The 21,415-nt window shown below is 40.4% G+C and overlaps 2 protein-coding genes across 3 annotated transcripts in view; one reads left to right on the top strand and one right to left on the bottom strand.

Moving 5' to 3' along the window:
• The window catches only part of rab39ba (RAB39B, member RAS oncogene family a), a 175,672-nt gene extending 170,158 nt beyond the window's left edge, over positions 1-5,514 (bottom strand). Inside the window, exons 1-3 of one of the 2 annotated variants that reach the window (XR_007425117.1) lie at positions 5,148-5,514; positions 3,503-3,729; positions 524-2,222 (exon numbers count right to left, since the gene is read on the bottom strand). Coding sequence is in view for 1 of the 2 variants with exons in the window: in XM_007254131.4 (XP_007254193.1) it covers positions 1,796-2,222; positions 3,503-3,717 (642 nt within the window). In the remaining variant the exon portion in view is untranslated. Of the gene's footprint in view, positions 1-403; positions 2,223-3,502; positions 3,730-5,147 lie in introns of those variants that run through there. The other variant, XM_007254131.4, reaches the window with a different exon arrangement.
• A 5,169-nt stretch (positions 5,515-10,683) lies between these two features.
• On the top strand, positions 10,684-21,214 carry rab38c (RAB38c, member of RAS oncogene family). The gene is made up of 3 exons (XM_007254132.4): positions 10,684-11,205; positions 11,868-12,148; positions 19,914-21,214. The coding sequence occupies exons 1-3, from the start codon at positions 11,013-11,015 to the stop codon at positions 20,079-20,081; spliced, it is 642 nt and encodes a 213-aa protein (XP_007254194.1). The 5' UTR covers positions 10,684-11,012; the 3' UTR covers positions 20,082-21,214.
• Positions 21,215-21,415: the final 201 nt, after the last annotated feature.

Below are 21,415 nucleotides of genomic sequence, written 5' to 3'. Positions count from 1 at the left end.
TGACCTTTCTAAGTGCTAGGAACCTTTTGGGAAACCCACCCCTGCTCAGGTTCTTTGTTAGAGCTCATTTGAGTCACTATATGTCACTAAATAAAGAGGTATCACTGACATTTCATAGTATGTTTTTCATACAGTACTAATCCATAACTTTGTTTGTTCTTTTAAAGGTAAACATATTGTTTTATATTTTAGCATTTCTAAAGTTGAATGGAGTTTAGAATGCTGTGTATTGATTGGCTAATTTACCATAACGTTTTGTTTTAAACTGTCTGAGAAAGGTGTATATTTTGAAAGCTTCCTAAACAAATATAAAATACACAAAATGTTTTTTTTTTCTTCATGGGGGATGTTAATGGTTAATATAAAAAATAAAAAACAAAATTGATGTGATCTGTCCATAATCTTTTTTTTTCAAGTCACATTTTATTGGTATTACATTTGGACTTTCTTACAAGATCCATAAATACATAGTTAATAGTCATTTAAACCTGTTAAATGAAAATGTATTGGTCAGTAAGTCAACAAAAAATATGCATCTCAGCAGCTACCGGTCCGAAGTGACAGGAGATGGAGATGAAAGAGTGAAGAAGGCTCCAAAAAAAAAAAAGATTCCCTTATGAACAGTCATTCAAAGAGATAGGCATAGGAATTAAAAATATAGTAAGGGCGTGAGATGCTGCAATATACAGATTAGGATGTTAGGCGTGCAATTTCGATTTTTGTGACAGGAATGTCAGATAACCGGGTTTGGTTCACACACACACACACACACACACACACGCACAAACATCTGTCCTCCTCCACTCATCTCTCTCTCTCTCTCTGAACCCTAAAGGTTCCGACTCACTTCCCAATGAAGAAGTGAAAGTCAGAGTTTACAGTAAATCAGTAATTGAGGCATTTAAGAACAACTTTTAAAATCAAATCATTTTCGACAAACAGATGTAAATGTATAAAGGTGACTTCTGTATTGGACCAAAGCATGTGGTCATAATAGGGGACAGAACAGGGGCTTGGACTATATATGGGGACGAGCGTGAACACTGTAAAACTCAACGTAAAGCTCACAAAGTGTTTTAAACAGAGTGACCAAAGATATGCTTGACATAAAAAGAAAAAACAGAAGTCAAAACTTTTTAATTGTTGGACATTTCAGTTCATATTGACCTAAAATAATTCAGTAAAGAAAGAGTGAATGTGTGTATATGCTGGAATGACGGACACAATGCATTTGCTGAAGAAAACTAACAAGCACAGATGCACAGATTCTCTGATTTGATTCGTTCTCCTCTTTCACATCCCCTTTCAAGTCACTTATTTATAGTGAGGCGGGGCACCGATGACTAAATCAAGACATGTGAACTTTGCTTCTGTCTTGGGGTCAAAAGACGTGGATCAAGTCAAAAAGGCAAGGCATTCACGTTTACTCAAGTGGTCCTTGTCCTGGTTATGTTTATGTTTTCCATGCAGGGGCCCATCCTTTTTCATGTTCCACAGTTCATAGCTTCGTGAGGTGGGGCAGTTCTTGCACTTAAAACTGACGCTGGAACATGATCAAGCACTAGAAACCAGTAGTGAAGTTCACCTGAAAGAAACAGGAGAAACCGAAGCCTAGAAGAAAGTGTTCTAAACTGTATCCATGTGATTAATGCAGGGCACTGTTATGTTATGTTGGGCCATGGGTTGGAAGGTCACTGAGAGGGAAGAAATAGCCGTGTTAGATTGCCAAGCTTAAGGGAGCACGATATGACTGGGTTTCGCAGAGAAGCATGGTACACCTGCAAGCACTGGTCGATCAACAGAGGCAGCGGCGGTCGCTCTTGGTCACTTCTTCAGACGAGTGCACTACGTTGGGCACGAAGCCACTCTTTACGCCCTCCCAGCCCTCCTGGATGGTGATGTCGCCCCGTTTGACCAGCTCAAAGATGTCTCGGGTCAACTCGGTGAAAGCCCTCTCCACGTTGATGGCATCGCGCGCCGACGTCTCCACGTAGCGCATGCCGTACGCCGCCGCCAGCTTTTCCGCCTCCTGCTGACTCACCTGCCGCTGCGCATCCAGGTCACACTTGTGACCCACCAGCAGGAAGACGATGCTGTGCGGCTGTACGTGGCTGCGTGCCTCCTCCAGCCACTCGTGAACATTCTGGAAGGAGCGACGGTTAGTGATGTCAAACAGCAGCAGGCCGCCCACGGAGTTACGGTAGTACGCGCGGGTGATGGACCTAAAATAGACACACAGAGGAGAAGGTCAGGAAGCATGAACATTAGGAGCTAATTATAGATCTGCATAAATCAAGTCCAAAGGTTTACAGTTTTGAGATGTACAAAAAAAATGTAATCCTGCAACATAACATTGACATATGTCATATTCTGTTGTTAATTGATTATTAATATAAAAGAGTCTTTTACTGGCAATTGTCATGTTCAATACTATAATTTTAGATGTTATAACTTTTAATTGGCATGTGAACTAAACTGTCAGGATCATTCTGTATGACAGAAGGACATCTGATATAATGTATAATGTTTGGCTTGGGTTAATCTATGGTACCTAACATTTTAAATGATCAAAGAAGTAATTCAATTCAACTCAGTTCAACTAAAAATAATAAGAACTGAATTGAAATGTATGTTGAAATTAAATTATGGTGTAATTATAGACTGTAACAGCATCAATTAATTACTAACTATTAATTACTTACACTGATGTGGGAATTGTCGGTCGACGATTAATATAATTACCAATATATTGTTTTTACAAACATGTAAATGTAAATCTACATGTGATATGTAAAGTTATGTTTCTGGGCCTTATGTGGGTGTTGGTTTTCAATAAAACAGACATTAAATAAACACAAATAAACAAACAATGCATCATCATTTTGTGTGTAATGACTCGAAGTGTGCTGACAGAACCTTTCCTGTTTAAGAAGTTCATTATTTTCTGTTCTCAACCAACACCAAGTTTGTCTAAACAATCCTTTATTAAAGTAAATCAAAATAGATGCTGGTTAAACAGACAAATCCATACAGCATCTGGAATTTACAGAGAAGCAAAAAATCCTGTGTTTCTTTGTGCTCTTCTGAATCAAACATAGCTTAATCAAAAATAACCATGGTGAATTAAATGTGAGATTTACACACTTCATAATAAAGTGAAAGGTAATGGAACAAGAGGGAAGTGATGCATATTAAAAGGGTACAAAACACTCTAGAATCAGTTTCGAGCAAAGGCTGCTGATTGTGAGTGAAGCAGTATGAAATTACAACACAGAAAAAAGCCACCAGGCAGACAACAGCCAGGTGTAGCCTAAAAATAATCTAAACGGCTCTAAAGATGAGAGGCAGAGAAAGTCTAGCTTTCCACCAGCATTTATTCCATCTGAGGTTATGAGTTCTAACAGCGGAGCCTGGAGGCCAGGGTGAACTTTACCTCTATCAGAGGACAGGCTCAGGGCTGCTCAGGTGCATGTGAAATGTCAGTGAATAACGCCAGACGTACCTGAACCTCTCCTGCCCGGCCGTGTCCCAGATCTGAAGTTTGATGCGTTTGCCTGGTTCAATCTCCACCAGACGGGAAAAGAAGTCCACGCCGACCGTGGGGTCAGATACCTGCGCAAAACGGCCTTCTGTGAAACGCCTGATCAGACAAGATTTCCCCACTGTCGAGTCGCCGATGACGATCAATCGGAACTGGTACAGCCATATAGCTTCCATATCTCATGAAATCTGGAACGGATAAGGAAAGAAGAGGGAAACATTTTAAGATGTTTTAATAATATGCAGCAACTGATATATAGCCACTGTATTGCTAAAAATATCTCAACATGGCAACTTTTTTACAGAAAAAGAAAAATACATTTCAGCTTTCATTGGACTCACTATCTATAATGACTTTTAAACATTCTTTTATAAGTTGTCTGCTATGTAACAACACTCTGTCCTTTACTTCAACTCCTGAAATTTATAAGTGACATATAATGAAAATCCTACAGAATATCAGAATATAGGAGTGCTGGGTTATAAAATAAAATAGAGATAAAGGGAGATAAAATAGCTTTTAAAAGTGTATTATTTGTTTCCACCGCCTTGTTCTAACAATTTAACCATATAAAAATGCTAAATTAATGTTTTACTAGTACTAACCTGATTTCTAAAACAAACTGCTAATAATAGTAAGGATGAAATTGTTGTTGTGTCATCTATGTTTTATCAGGATTTTAAACTTAGAATATTTACATCCATTTGCCCACAATAAGAAATAAACATGAATGAACTCATCACTGAATTTATCTGATTGGATTTTGAATTTGGTATCAGTTAGCTCTTATTGGATAATGAAATACAAAATCAAAATAATTAAACATTGAAATCTGGTTAAATGTTTAAATATGTAAATTGTTAAAGTTAAAATCTGAATAAAAAACAAAACGCATACATAAAATAAACACAGTGTTTTTGAATAAAGCTGACATACAGACTCATACAGAAAAAAATTGTGATCATTATCATATATTTCCTGATATAAATATGTATCATTATTTATTTTAAATTATTATTTTAATGTATACTGTTTTGTACGTACATAAATACATTATAAAAAAAATCAACAGTGAATATATTTAAAGTAGGCACAGTTTTGTGCGTATGGCAATCACAAAGTCTCAACAGCTTTTGGATGGCTTTATGTGGAGCATATAATTGTATGAAAACTAGCTGTCACATCATGTTTACGTGATCTCCTGTGATCTTCTACTGTGGAGTGTTTCTCCACTGCTGAAGCTGGAGGTAGCTAATGTCAGAGCACAGAACAATAGCTAGCGAGCTACACAACTACTCGTTTTTTTATCCTATTTTATTTTACACAGCTGCAGAGAGGATGTGTGGTGTGAGCAGGGTGTGTGTGTGTGATGTGCTGCACTGTAGGTTACTTATCTTATTCTCTTAATTCTATTATAGAGAGAGTCTATGTGTGTGGGAAGAAGGCCTGTGTGTGCGTGTGTGTTTGTGTGTGTGTGTGTACGTGTGTGTGTGTTGGCCCCAATCCTGGCTACACACACCTAGCCCAGGCTAAAGCTCTCTCTCTATTACTATAATAACAACAACATCACATTAATAAAGATGAGCCACCAGAGCGCATCGGTTACCTCAGATCAAACCGTCAGTGTCTCTCGATGGCGAAACCCGTGCCCTTCATCGCGTTTCGAGCTGCAAAATCAGCGATGCTGCTGTCTGTCTGTCAGCGCCGTTCCCCAGCCGAGCAACCAAGGCCACCCCCAGCACGCCTGTTACAAAACCATATGCAACTAGTTTCCAGCTACCAGGAAGCTCACGCGAGCAGCAGCGGCAGATCGTTCACATTCACAGAATTAACAGCATCAGCAGCAGCAGGAGAGCCCACGAACACAAACCCGAACCGCGCGCAGACTCTCATGATAAAGGATGCATAGATGTTTGTAAAAATGTGCTGATGAAATGGCAGCATCATCAGCATCATAAAGCCTGACTCATCCCTCATCAGTACCACTACCGTAATCCGTGCACTGCACGCGCATCCCAGCAGCGCGCGCCGCGCCTCAGCTCCATCCTCCCCAGAGGCGCTGCCCGTATATTAGGCAGCGGGGCGCCGGTGGGAGGCGCTCCGCAACCAGTGCTACTACAACAGGGGTCGACCACCAACACTACTCCCCCAGAAAAAGGAAGGTGGCCGAGCTAGGCTTTGTCCAGATGGTCCAATCGATAGAGGGCCATTTAGGCCCGGAGTGCAGGTCTTTTAAACGCATTACAGTAAAACGAGACGCTGGTATAAAAGAAAACTCTTAGAAAGCTTTTATACAGAGCCCTGTTTACTGTATCACACAATGATGTCTTAGATGTCTCAAAAAAATTAGTACAGTACAGTACAGTACAATAGCATAATTACCTTCTCATTCAATATATGTATATATCTTTCTGACTTTACATTAGAATAATACATTATAATATTAAATACATCAAAACATTTATTTTTAGAAGACAAATAAGTGCAGATTTGTATTAAAAGAGTACAAAGCTTGTCGCTGGGACTGTACCTTATTTTGAGGTACAAGAGAGTACCTTCCTGTGAAAGTCTTTTTTTGTTGTACCCATGTTTTTTTTTTTTTGTATAAGTAAAGATTATAAAAATTATAAACATTATCATCAACTGAATATGTGTCAAGAACTTGATGATCCAAAATTGAAAAATGTATCATTAAAATGTATACTGTTTAATAGTACAGTGATACAGAATACCGAATGTACCTTGTGGCTGATTAAATGATACAAATCTGTACTCCCTGCTGCACAAAAGGCTTTGTAATTCAGAGCGAACACATCTGACGCTTTAAAGACAAATATTATACCAATATTATACCAGCCTGTAACCAATATTACACTGGTCATTTATCCTAGTAGAATTCTTTTTTTTTTCAGTTTATTCTTTTTCCTTCATTTTATTCTTTATTCTTTATTTTTCTTAAAATTCTTAATATTTGAACACCACCTTTCAAGCATGGAGCATTCTGTATGTTTTATGTATCGGAACAAAAGTGTTACAGGCTTTCTTTATTTTTCATAATTTAAAATTCATGTATCATCCATTGCATTCTGTTAGTTATTTTAAAGCTATGAAGTTGCACATGACTAGCTTATTGACTTTATTTTATTTATTCATTCATTCATTCATTCATTCATTCATCAGGATCCAATATTAACAATATTGATTTCACTTTTTTATTAAAACAAACATCTGGCACAGCATAAAAATGTTGCCACATTATATGGCATATACTAAAGCAGGCAGCACACCAAACACCACATCTTACAGTGGCCAGCACACCATTCGGCACACTAGTCAGTAAATCTTAAAGCTCCCGGCACACTAACTGGCACATTTTACAACCGCAGGAACAACATCTGGCACTTGTATCTTGTAGTATCTTGTAGTAGTTGGCACACAACCTGCAGTCTTAAGCTGCTGACATGCAACATGGCACATTTTTTTTAAGATGTGCTGGTTGGTGTGAATTCCTGCTTTTCAATGTGCCAGATGTTGAAGTTTGCCAGCTGCTGGCACGAGTTGTCTGGTGTGCCAGTTTAATGTTCCATATGGTCTGCTGTAAAGTTTAAGATGTGCCAAATGTTGTGTCGGCAGCCTTAAGATGTGCTGAATGGCGATCTTCACATTTCTGTGATGATCATTTCAGTATTATCTTTATTTATGCTTATTGCTCAGGTTAACCAAAAATACTTTAGGCCAGTAGATATAGCAATAGTGATAAAACAATTAATATATTTTAAGAACAGATTGCACATGGTAGTAGGTCCCATGTATTTGCTAAAGGTACAGTATATGTCTTATATCATGACAGACAAATTAGAACTGGACCTCTGTGGGAAAGAAAGAAACATTTTTTACTTGTAACGAAAAATGCAAGTATTATAAATTGACGGCTCTCTCTCTCTGTCCAGTAATCTGGCTTAAATACAGTGTGACAGGTTGTGTGATGGCATCTGTAAATGCCAATTGGTGTGCTAACTGTTGTAAGCTGTGCTGGTTGGTGTGCTGGCTGCTTGAAGATGCTGTTTTATGTTATTCCAGTTGCCAGCTGCATATCCAGACGTGCCAGCTGCATATACATGCTGGTTTCTGCCGGATAAAACTGTGCAACCAGATGAAATGCAGGTTGAAGTGCCTACAGGCCTCACTATACGAGTATCCAACTCCTACTGGCATACTGCCTTTTCATGTGTAATATTGCATTGAGCCAGGAGGGGGCGTCTGTACTCTTTTAATCTGCACAGTATAACATTTATGCTGGAATAAATTATGTGATTTTTAAAATAAAGATTTAATAAGGGATATTTTTCTTGACTTATTATATTTTTACAATGTAGAAAAATGTAGAAAATAAGAAAGGCCTACATTTTGTCTGATGTCTGATTGATCTTTTTTTCCGGCCCTTTACTGATTTCCTTGACTTTTATTGGAATAACTCTAATCCTCTCTCATCCCTGCTCAGAAGAAACAATTCAACAGACCTGTGCAATTATTTTGCATGTCTCAAACATTATGCAGCAAAAAACTGAAAGAAAATCACATCCCTCCTGCAAAGCTGATGATCTATTTAGCTTGTACCAACATAATGTAATTAAAGGGCGCCTTCTGCAAGAACTAGGATATTTACATTCTATCAGAGGTATCAATAAAAAACGAAAAAACTGATATTGATGGAATAATAATTGCAAGTAAAATGGTAGTGAGTTTTGTTTAAGCTCGTGATATTATTGAAAACAATGTACTTTGTGTTGTTTTGTCCCTCCTCAGCTTCCATGTTTTTCTCCGTGTTTCTCCTTATCTCCACCCATGTCTTTAGTGTTCCCATCTATTTTCATTTTTAGCTCCACCCCATCATCAGCTACCACAGGTGTTTTCCATTCCCCTTGTGTATATTTGAAGCCCCTGTGTTTTAGCCAGTGGTTGTCTGGTCTTGTGCATGTTATCTGTCAGTCAGGTTGCTGTGTCTTTGTTTTCTGTTTTATTTATTGTTAATTCTAATAGTCCTATCTCTTCATGTATCTTGTTTTGAGTTTAGTTTTGGTTTATTGTTTGTTTAATTGTAAATAAATTACTTGCATTTACGTCCGCCTCGTGTGCTCCCTGCTGCTGGTTGGGTACTTCATTTTGAAGGAGAATTTATCTTCAATTTATCTTCTTGTTTTACTTGTAGCCCTATACAGCACTGAATCCATTTGCTCCTCCTGACCAAGCCAGACCACTAATATAACCAAGCCTGACCATGTTGGTCGGCCATCATGACCAGCAAGACCACACTGGTTTACCAGCATGACCAGCAGGGTTCGTTCGGTCATGAAAATCCTGGAAAAGTCATGTAATTTAAAAATAGCAATTTCCAGACCTGGATAAGTTTTGAAAAAATAAAAAAACTCAGAAGGTTTTGGTAAAGTCATGAAAAATTGCTATACACAATTGTGTGTTTCCATTTATTGACTGAGAAAAGAAATTATGAGCTAACAAATACATCAGCTCAGAGTTAGTTCAGTAATATACCTCTACACAATGGAGCTCTCAGGATCTGACACACATTTTATTATTATTGAAGACTGTGTCAACATTTCTTAAAGATTTATTTTTGTCATTATAGTTGTAGTTATGTTTTGGTTTTATTGTCATTGTCTGCACTGTTTAAAAGATCGTTTGGTCATGAAAATTTGCCTTGAAGACAGGGAAAAGTAATAAAAAAATAATGTAAATTCACTGCTTAAAAGTTGTATGAACCCTGGACCAGCATCTCTTTTCTGGGGTGCTGTTAACTTGTGGTTTCTGAGGCTGGCAATTCTAATGAACTTCTCCTGTGCAACAGAGGTAACTAATGCTTGGTCTTCCTTTTCTGGGGCCGGTCCTGATGAGAGCCTGCTTCATCATGTTATTTTGAGGATATTTTAAAGTTCTCTAAATTTTTCAGATTGGCTGACTTCATTTTCTAAAGATTTTTTCTTTATTTAGTTGATTAATACCATAATATAAATTAGAACCTTACTCAAAAAGGGCTATTCACTGTATACCAACTCTACCTCTTCACAACTTTACAACTGATGCTCTCAGACATATTAAGAGGCAAGAAGTTCAAGTAATAAATTGCACTGAATTATGTATTTTATATATGTTCTGTATAGCTAAATACCGTAAATGTAAATGGAAAGCTGACTGAGAAAATGTTTACTAAATAATTGCATATGTTTTTCTTTGTAGTTTGGATAAACATTTATATAAAATGCAGAAAACATTATAATAATGATAAAACACTCAATTTAATATACCATATTTACAGTAATGGGCTGTATTGGAGTACAACTGCAAAAGAAGGTCTTAAACTGGAATTTTATAGGATTTGTTTAATAATTATGTACTCCTGAACAAGACTCTTAACACTACATTTGTCTAAATCTGTAATAGGAATAACCTTGTAAGTCACTTTGGATAAGAATGTCAGCTAAATGCCATAAATGTAAATGTAAAGCTGACTGAGAAAATGTTTACTAAATACTTTCAGACGTCTTTCTTTAAAGTTTGGATGAGTATTAATCTACAATGCAAAAAATATTTTAATAATGAAAAAACTGTATTTTCAGTAATGTTCTGTATTTGATTAAAACTGCAAAAAGCAGGTCTTAAACTGTATAATTCGGAATTATGTTTAATAATTATGCACTCCTGTTCTATAATAATATGACATAGCTTGAGCGGTATCCTGCAGTGTACTATAGCCTACAGTCTACATTTTATAAGACTTAGTTTACACGGCTCTTTTCTGTTTCATAAGGTGACTGCAGATGAATCATAAGAGCTGTAGAACTGTGTGCACATGACTGAAGGTTTTCCACACTGAGAGCGTATTTTCACACGGACCAATGAATGTTAGCAGGACTAGCACGGGACAGCGCGATCCCCGCCCTCCGTGGGTCACGGTGGGGCGTTATATTGTTTGTTTAATCCCGCCTACTGGGTTTGCCGCTGACAGCTGATAGGCGGAATGCTTTCTCAGTGTACGTGACAATCCAACCCCTGCAGAGAACGCGGGCTGTGATCAGCCAATCCCATAGAAGGGGGCGGAGCTTGCGTTACTCCACGGTAGAGAGTTGCGCGAGCCAGGCTGCAGTAGTGCTGAGTATTTGGTGTGGGGTTTATTTTGGGGAGTAGTTTAAGTGCTCTTTTTAATTTTTTTTCTTCTGCTTTTGGCTTTTTGACGTGTTTTTAATGTTTTATTAATTTATTTTATACATTTAATAATATACCTCACAATCAGCCTAAACAGTTCCTCTTCGTTTTTTTAAATATTCTGCAAATTATGAATATTTATCAAGTATGACTTTTTATGAGTTTCTGAGTTTATTTCTTGGACATCTTGAACTGCTGGTGGGATTTGAACGTTGGTGTTCTCTTTAAGTCTGTAGTAGATCATTTTTCAGTCATGCAGCAAGAGCATTTGTTCAAAGTGCTCGTGATTGGAGACCTCGGAGTTGGAAAAACGTCCATTATCAAGCGTTATGTTCATCAGATCTTCTCCCAGCACTACCGTGCAACTATTGGAGTGGATTTTGCTCTTAAAGTCTTGAACTGGGACAGCCAAACAGTCATCCGCCTGCAGTTATGGGACATTGCTGGTATGTTAATCCCTTTATCCTTATATGGCTTGCTAGGGCAGTTCCTCTATATTCTTCTTTTCTATGGATGTAGCATCTAGTATCAAGAGTCTGAGACTGTTTGCAAGTTTTAGACATGCTTAATTATGTAATTAAATGTATTGTAGCTATCTATTTAATCTGTGTGAGGGAGTGGGTTGAACAAAACAATATGCATACATAAATAAAACTATCTAAATAGGATTAAAACTTTTAATCTAATAATCTATTGTCAAAAAAGCTTTTTTTACAAGTTCTATTTTATATCTTGTCTAGGTATTATTAGTCAGCTCATATGTGTGGTGTTCTTGTAGATTATTTTTCTGGAGGCAATTAAAGAATAGGCTACATGTCTCTACGTGTAGCCACAATCTCTTCTGCTGCTCTCATTCTCGTGTTAGAGTCACATGAGAGTTAGCTTAGTGCCAATGTCTCTCTCCCCCTCTCTCTCTCCCTCTCTCCTCCTCCTCTTCCCCATCTCTTTCTTCCCCATCTTCCCCCTCCTTCCTTCAATACACTCTTCCCACTGAACTATGAATAGATGACATTTCCTAATCACAATCAATACCAATAAATGCTGTAAACTTAATGTTGATGAGTTAATGATTTGTGATCCTCCATCCTCTGTTCCTCATCTCTTCCAGGGCAGGAACGTTATGGGAATATGACCCGGGTCTACTACAGGGAGGCCGTGGGAGCACTGATAGTGTTTGATGTGACCAGAGCTTCCACATTTGATGCAGTGCTGAAGTGGAAGGATGACCTGGACTCAAAGGTTACGCTCAGCAATGGCAAACCGGTGCCAGCAGTTCTGCTGGCCAATAAATCTGATCAGCTGCGCGAGGGTGTGTGTTCACAGATTCCCAAACTGGACACATTCTGCAAAGAAAACGGATTTGTGAGCTGGTTTGAAACATCAGCCAAGGTTAGTATAAGCATTAATCTCATTATTTCATAGAGCCAAAGCTGATAAATAGCCGTTTCTGTCAGGGTTGACCCAGGCAGAGAGACGAGGAGGCGGACGTATGTGCAGTTAAGGTGAGAATTTAATAAACAAAGAGACAAGTACACAAGAAACAAAGAAAACAAGAAACAGAGGCGAGCTAAAACTAACAAACAAAAGAGATACTAAAGATAAACAAACGGGAAGACTATAAAACTAGGCAGGATAAACTAAAACAGGGCAAGGGAATAAACTAGGGAAAATACAGGGAACTAGAAAATAACAGAATAAACAGGAAGATAAATATATACTACAAACAAATAGGGAGGCTGACAAAAACAAACGAGGAAAACAATAAGGAACTAAACTAGATGGATAATAACTAACAAACAAAGCGGGAGTAGATAAACAAAGAAATAAACTAATAACTAAAGCTAGACAATGAACTAAACAGAGCAAGGATAATTACAAGGATTAAACTAAGATAGACACGGAGAGAAACACTGAGAGAAACACTGAGAGAAACACTGAGAGAAACACTGAGAGAAACACTGAGAGAAACACTGAGAGAAACACTGAGAGGAAATCTGGGAACACGGGAAGACAAACGACAGGAGACAGTGCAAAGACCGACCGAGGACAAGTAACAGAGGAAGTCTATTTAACTAAACAGGAAACACACTGGGAGTGGAAACACCTGGGGAAGGGGTGGAGCTACAAATGAGACATGAGGTAATGGAAAATCACAGGCAGAACACAGGGGCACGGGTCACGTGGGACAACACAGGCACGAGGACAGACAGGAAACAGGGCCAGGCGTGACAGAAACCTCCCCCTAAACGCGCAGCTCCCGAGGCGCGTAAAAACAAACCCCGGGGGCTGGCGGCAGGGAGAGGCCGGGGAAAACAGGAGACCGAACGGGAGACTGGACAGGGAACTGGACAGGAGATGGAGACTGGACAGGGAACTGGACAGGAGATTGAGACTGGACAGGGAACTGGACAGGAGATGGAGACAGGACAGGGGACAGAGACTGGACAGGGAACGGACACTGGACGGGGAACTGGACAGGTGACGGAGACTGGACGGGGAACTGGACAGGTGACGGAGACTGGACGGGGAACTGGACAGGTGACGGAGACTGGACGGGGAACTGGACAGGTGACGGAGACTGGACATGAGACAGAGACTGGACGGGACCGGACATGGGAACAGGGACTAGAACATTGACGGGGATGGAAACAAACACAGTAACAGGGACAGGAACAGAGAAACCACCGGGGACAGGAACTGGAACGATCACAGATACGGGGACCAGGACAGGGAGAGACAGGGGTACAAAAGACACAGGTGGGTGCCCAGGACTGGTAAAAGTCTGTGGGGACAGCCTGGGCACATAACTAGGGGCAAAGTCAGGAGGCCTAGGAGCAGGCCTGGAAATACGGGGCCTGGGCCCAAACATAGTTCTGGGAGCTGCAGGTGCTTGAGCTGGAGCCGGAGCAGCTGGGACTGCTGGTGCTGGAGCTGGAGCAGCTGGGACTGCTGGTGCTGGAGCTGGAGCTGGAGCAGCTGGGACTGCTGGTGCTGGTGCTGGAGCAGCTGGGACTGCTGGTGCTGGAGCTGGAGCAGCTGGGACTGCTGGTGCTGGAGCTGGAGCAGCTGGGACTGCTGGTGCTGGAGCTGGAGCAGCTGGGACTGCTGGTGCTGGAGCTGGAGCAGCTGGGACTGCTGGTGCTGGAGCTGGAGCAGCTGGGACTGCTGGTGCTGGAGCTGGAGCAGCTGGGACTGCTGGTGCTGGAGCTGGAGCAGCTGGGACTGCTGGTGCTTGAGCTGGAGCAGCTGGGACTGCTGGTGCTTGAGCTGGAGCAGCTGGGACTGCTGGTGCTTGAGCTGGAGCAGCTGGGACTGCTGGTGCTTGAGCTGGAGCAGCTGGGACTGCTGGTGCTTGGGAGAGCGGCGCGGCCGCCGCTGAAATCTCGGAGAGCGGCGCGGCCGCCGCTGAAATCTCGGAGAGCGGCGCTGCCGCCGCTGCAGTCTGTGAGCGCGGCGCGGCCGCCGCTGAAGTCTCGGGGAGCGGCGCGGCCGCCGCTGAAATCTCGGAGAGCGGCGCGGCCGCCGCTGAAATCCCGGAGAGCAGCGCTGCCGCCGCTGCAGTCTGTGAGCGCGGCGCGGCCGCCGCTGAAATCGCGGAGAGCGGCGCTGCCGCCGCTGCAGTCTGGGAGAGAGGCGTGGCCGCCGCTAAAGTCTCGGAGAGCGGCGCGGCCGCCGCTTGTATCATGGGGTGCAGCGTTTCAGACGCGTGCTTCACGGGGCGTGGCATGAAAAGGTCCGACACTGCAGTACTGGAGCCCGAAGCTGCGGGTGAAGTAAAAACCCGGACTGGATTCCTACTCTCTCGTGCAGAGTCAGGTGTGAGTAGCGCGGGGAGCGCTGGTTCGCCGGTGAAAGCTGGCGCGGGGAAAGTCTTTGACCGCGGCTGGCTCGCCGCGCAGGGGGTCTCGGAGCGCGGTTCTGCTGCTACCGCGGGAATCACGGGCTGCGGTTCGGCTGCCACCGCGAAAGACACAGGGCGCGGATCGGCAGCTACCGCGGGAGGAAGTAGCAGCTGGCGGGCTGGTGCAGGAGGGCAGTCCTCAAACTCCTCTTCACTGGACGCAGGTGTGAGGAGATCGGAGTAGTCCCAAGAATAGGACTCCTCACAGCCTGCATCCATGCCACCCCCGTCCTCGTCGGGGCGAGGATCGAGGCTGACCGCACACAGCCCAAGCGCCCCCCCAAGAAAATCCTCCCCGGAAACGGGCTTCTCCTCCGGCTGGCGGGACCCCTTAAAACGTCTACCCCGAGGCCTGCGGCGTCCTTGGGGCCTCGGGGATTCCAACGCCGGGGTCCCGAACGGAGCATGGCGGATCGCCATCCTGGAGCCAGTCCACGGGCTACCATTGTGGGTCTCGGTGGGCGCCACTGAAGCTGGGCTGACGGGCTCCAACCCGAGGAAAGGCGCCGGGAGCGGGTCATCGCCCCGGATTCGCTCGGCGAGGAGGCGGAGAAACTCCAGGTCCGCCTTCCGAGAAGCATGCCACTGGTTTACGTCCATTTGGTCGGTCTTTTTGTCAGGGTTGACCCAGGCAGAGAGACGAGGAGGCGGACGTATGTGCAGTTAAGGTGAGAATTTAATAAACAAAGAGACAAGTACACAAGAAACAAAGAAAACAAGAAACAGAGGCGAGCTAAAACTAACAAACAAAAGAGATACTAAAGATAAACAAACGGGAAGACTATAAAACTAGGCAGGATAAACTAAAACAGGGCAAGGGAATAAACTAGGGAAAATACAGGGAACTAGAAAATAACAGAATAAACAGGAAGATAAATATATACTACAAACAAATAGGGAGGCTGACAAAAACAAACGAGGAAAACAATAAGGAACTAAACTAGATGGATAATAACTAACAAACAAAGCGGGAGTAGATAAACAAAGAAATAAACTAATAACTAAAGCTAGACAATGAACTAAACAGAGCAAGGATAATTACAAGGATTAAACTAAGATAGACACGGAGAGAAACACTGAGAGAAACACTGAGAGAAACACTGAGAGAAACACTGAGAGAAACACTGAGAGAAACACTGAGAGGAAATCTGGGAACACGGGAAGACAAACGACAGGAGACAGTGCAAAGACCGACCGAGGACAAGTAACAGAGGAAGTCTATTTAACTAAACAGGAAACACACTGGGAGTGGAAACACCTGGGGAAGGGGTGGAGCTACAAATGAGACATGAGGTAATGGAAAATCACAGGCAGAACACAGGGGCACGGGTCACGTGGGACAACACAGGCACGAGGACAGACAGGAAACAGGGCCAGGCGTGACAGTTTCAATGTTGTTTTGTCCTTTACCCCATTTTTTACAAATTGAGACTTAAAATGTATTATTTCATGTTGATGCTTTGATGTCTGAGCATATCAGTGGACAGACCAGTGCAATTTATTGTACAATTAGAGACAGATACACAAATCTTGTCATTTAACATCTTTAATACCTTAATTTAACGGACCACTTGTGGGCCTGCAATTCACTTTCAGTTCACATATGTTGTAAATAATAATGTCACACTTTACAGCAATTTTGTTTTCCCTCAAAGCAGTAAAACAATCAGGGCTGAGTTTCCCAAAGCATCTTAGCCATAAGAACATCTCAACACAGAGGTAGAATGCTCAGTTTGAGGCTCATTCGACCACTGAAGAAGCATCTTTGTGCCTATGAGCTTTTGGGAAACCCTCCCTAGTTTTAAGACAGATATTTACAATTTTACAGTGTATGTATTGGTTTTGTTGTGGTTACTAAATGATTTATTGCAGTTCATTACACTATAAATGACTGATAAATGCATAGTAGCTGCTAAATGATGAACGGTTTAAAGATGTTACTAAATGATTCCTATTTGTTACTGAATGATTTTGGTTAGTTACTGAATGATATGTAGTAATTTATATATCAAATGATATATAATATAATATACATATTATATATGATTCTGTAATGATTTATTGCGCTTACGTATCTTATGTAATGATTAAGTTATTTAATGATTCATATAGTTATACTGAGGGATTCATGTTAGTTAGTCAATTATATTTTATAGTTACTTAATAATTCATAGTAGTACCTGAATAATTTTAATTAGTAACGGAATGCTTAATGGCATTTACCTAATAATACATAATAGTTACCTAATTCATAGCAGTTAGTAAATAAATCACAGTATTTACTGAATAAATCATATAGCTACTGAAATATTTATACAGATAGTGAATGATTCACATAATTATTGAATCAATCATAGTAGTTACCAAACAATAGTAATTATTGAATTATGTGTTTTATTTTTTTTAATTAATAGTGGTTGCTGAATGTTTTATATTAGTTACACATACATTATTGTAGTTACTCAGTAGACTTTATATTACAGTATTATTACAATTATTACACAATTATTAATATAGATACTGATTTTTTATAATAGTTACTTAATGACTTACAGTTGATTAAGAATAATTTATAGTATTTGCTACCTGATGGTAGTTGTTAAATGATTAATAAATCTTGAGGTCAAGTAGGAGCTAATCATGAAATACAAAGTACATGAAATAGACCTGTAGATGAATAGGTTAAATTAAGTGTGAGGTAAAACTGCTCTACTGTCTGTAACAGTAGAATGTGTATAATAGAACTGTAGCAGAATTTGTACCACACAGTGATTTTTCACTTTGCTTGAATTTGTGTTGAATTGATTGAAGGAGTGGTGTATTCTTGTAAAGTGTGTCATCCATAATTGGATAAACAATTCTGTTCAAAGGAAATGTCAGTGACAGGGAGGATTTATGGGACAGTGTTTATGTTAGTGTGTGTGTGTGTGTTAGAAAGAGAGAGAGAGAGAGAGAGAGAATTAGCCTCCACAAACACATGAACCCAGTGTGACTCCATATGACAGCTTAAAGGGGCTTGCATTTCAACTCACAGCACCTCTCTAATGAAAAACACAGCAGTGTGTGAGACGGGAGCTGTTAGAACATGGCACGAAAAGACCATAAGCAGCAGCTGAGATAAATATTAACATCTTACTGTGTGAGATCTGGAGGCTACTGCTCTTAAACAATGAGTTAAGATTTAGCAATCACCTGTGAACCGTGTTTTAGATCAAACAAAGTGGAGTTATGTGTCATAACTAAGTTTTGGGAGTGAGCCACGCCCTCACTCCTCCCACTTCCATCCCTATTTAAACCGTCACTTCCTCTCTACCTACTCATTGAACAAACCTCGCACCCACCTCCTCCCCATCTTCCTCCTTCTTAAATTTTATTCTCTTCTCATGTTTCTCTTCATGAGAGGGGGGGCTTCGGCTTCACGCTTTACAGCGAAGCTGCCCCGAACTCCATCCCAAATACTCTGAGTTCGCTCCCCCTCTTTCTTCTTCTCTGCCCAATCAAGGGCGTGGGTCAATACTAGCAAACACAAATGTTTTTATTAAGTGCAATTTTACCTGCAAAACTAATATGCATACCATTTCCACATGAATAAAATATAAAATAAGGTGATTTATGTGTTTCTTTGAGCAAAGCCAAAGAGAAACAACTTTTGTTTTTATTTCAAAATTTTTTTTTTTTTGTTCTCCCAATTTACACAGCCAATTACTCAACCCACTCATTAGGACTCCCCCTATCACTCCCCCTATTGGTTCCGATATATCAGCTCACAGACGCCTGTGCTGACCTACATCACCCTTTGGAGTGATGGGAGAAGAGTGTGCCATCTACCCACCCAGAGAGAGCAAAGCCAATTTTGCTTTCTCAGGGCTCCGGCAGCCGATTTCAAGCTGCATAAACAGGATTCGAACCAGGGATCTCCTTCAATTGCATAAAGAACAAAAGATGTATAAACTTTATATAAATTCATAAAGAAAATTTACATCAAATAAAAGTTATTTAGACCTTTAGAATGGTATTTATACTCAAACATTTAGATTAAAATGCATTTTATGTGGTATAAGATATAACCAAGATATAACCTTGTAAAACTTCTTTGCTTTTCAGACTGTATTAATGCAAATCAAGTAAATTAATTTAATCATATTTTATTCATTGTAGTCTTTATATTATATGATCTTGCCCTTTGCTTCAACTGCAGCTGTAACCAGACCTCAAGTACAAGCATTATTCTGTTAAAGACTTCAGCCTTCAGAGTCCATTTTCTGTAGGCAGTGATTTGAGTCACATGATTTTCATATATCAGGGCAGTTATTGTAGCACAGCTTTAAGAAACTGCAGCACTTGAAAAAATACAAATATATGGACATACAGAACTAAGAATGGGAGAAAACTGTGCATATTTTTCGTTACACAAGCGTGTCACATGTTTCAACAAGAGGATCATAGTGCACGGCTGGAGGACATTGGTATGCGTGCAGTGTAAAATTGTCATTCATATTTCATGTGATCATCAAGGTCTTCAGTAGCCTATAAAATGTGTTACCATAGAGCAGCATTACAATTACTCAAATGCTTTAATCTTAGACTTGTATATCATACAGATATTCTTATGCTAATTTTTGCACACCCTTGGGTAAAATGACATTCAAACATTCAACACTGTAAAACTGGTTATAAAAGTGTTAAAAATAGGCAGAAATCACCAGTGGCTCTGTGGAGTTCAAAAGGTTAACAGCTATGTTCATTTGCTTTGTTTTATTTTAGAATTTAGAGCAGAAGGTCTTAACCTTTTTTGCTGTTTGACCACTTTTTAGGAACAAATATGTTCCACGTGTGGCTTGGTAGGGCTTTAAAACTCTTCTTAAGAAGCCTACTCTTTATAATATTTTCCTGATTTTTTTTCTGTTTTTCTGAAACGTTTCTAAAGTAACCTGCGTGTTTAGACCCATGACCTGCATGAGTGAATGTGAATTAAGCTGAGTAAAAGAATTGAGTAGAACAGTGAATGAGTTGTTCTGACTCAGTGAAAGGACGACATTGAATAATGTCCTGATCTGACTCTCTTCATATTTAACTCCACAAAACATGTTGTCATATGGTTTATGACAACACTTACAGAAGATCATCTTTTTTTCAAGCAACTTTTTCTCACAGTTTTAAGGGATTAGGGATTTGTGCTTTTTTTTACTGCACCGTGATTTCACAGTATTTAATTTTAGGCACTCTCTTGTCTGTTCTTCACCTTTGTCATAGGAGAACACAAATATTGAAGCAGCAGCCAGATGCCTCGTGCAACACATACTGGCCCATGAGGAGAACACTGTCAATGACTCTGATCCAGACACGGTGACCCTGCCCGGCTACAACAACAACACCAAAGATCACGGCCGAACCAGCTGCTCGGCATGTTCCAAATACTGAAACCTGTACTGAGGAGGAACAGAAGTCAAAGAGAGAGAGCAAGGGAAGGAGAACTGCTGCCTGCATCCATAGGAAAACAATAAAAAAAGACAAAGAACAAGAATTTACAATATAGAAAATAATTTATTGTCGACATACGTAGACCATCCTCATCTATGTTACAGTCTTCAAGTGGACGTTGAACATGTTGAACGTCCATTACATGTTCCAGCCTAGATGAAGAAGAACACTGTGAAGAAAATCAGTAAAAATTGTATGTCTATTGTTATGTTTGATATTTACTCAGCAGCACAACACTGAGCGGGTTGCTGGACCAATAGCATTTAGAGTAAATGTGAAGCCAGGACGTGGTAATTTGCTCTAGCAATCATTTAGAATTACAGTGTGCTGTTATGTGGCAGATGGGTCACTTAAGTAAATATTGGCCCAGCAGAGCAGATGGTGGAGAACATCTGAACAGTTGAATGGTCGATCCTTAAAAAGTACCACTTACAGAAAAAAAATATTACTAAACACATTTTTTTGAGTGAGGCCCTACCGTTTCAGTGCCTTGTGGGATATAATTGACCTATATTCTGTTATTTGTCTGATATTTAGTTAGACTTTAGTTGTTTTTAAGTCCTGTGATAGTGTTTCTTACACCTGGGGTGTTTTTCAACATCAAGAACACAGCAAACAGACTTGTGTTCTTTAGTATTGGAATGCAAATTAAGCAGTGGAATAAGATGTAAGGCTAGAACACACAGATTCAAGAAAGCACAATAACACACTGATAAAATTACCCTGTCATGGAGAAACCCTGATCGCAACATTTATTGCTTTTCTTTCTCCCAACATACTTGATTCAACAAATCAATTAATTAACAACAAAACCACAAACGTGAAGGGCAGGGTGCCTTCAGAACCAGGATTGAGAAACACACTCCTATCTCTACTTTGTTGACACCAAGCGTTTATTTAAAACTTTCCAATCACAAGGACATTATGAGGACATTTTGTATACTCAAGGGTAGATGTGCATTGTACAGCACCGTTTTTCTGAGAGATTTCTGGTATACACAACATTCCAGTGTAAACAGTTTTTTTTTACTATTATGATGTTGATGTGATATTAAAATGTTATTAAAATTTAATTTTACAGTGTAATGTAATTAGTACAGTTGTAAAGGATGAACAATGTCCTGAAAGACGTTTGTGTTTCATGCTTTTTGAGTATTTTATTGCATACAGGCTTGATTCAGTCAATCTTTCGTTGAAACATAGCCCAGGTGTCTCAGGCAGTAAGAAGCCTGCGCAGGAGTTGATCACCTTAAAGCTGTCTGATCAATAGCAAA

The sequence above is a fragment of the Astyanax mexicanus genome, chromosome 17 (assembly GCF_023375975.1).
Source record: "Astyanax mexicanus isolate ESR-SI-001 chromosome 17, AstMex3_surface, whole genome shotgun sequence".
NCBI classification, from domain to species: Eukaryota; Metazoa; Chordata; class Actinopteri; order Characiformes; family Acestrorhamphidae; genus Astyanax; species Astyanax mexicanus.
The sequence above is the reverse complement of the archived record's forward strand: the minus strand, read 5'-3'. Positions and strand labels throughout refer to the sequence as shown.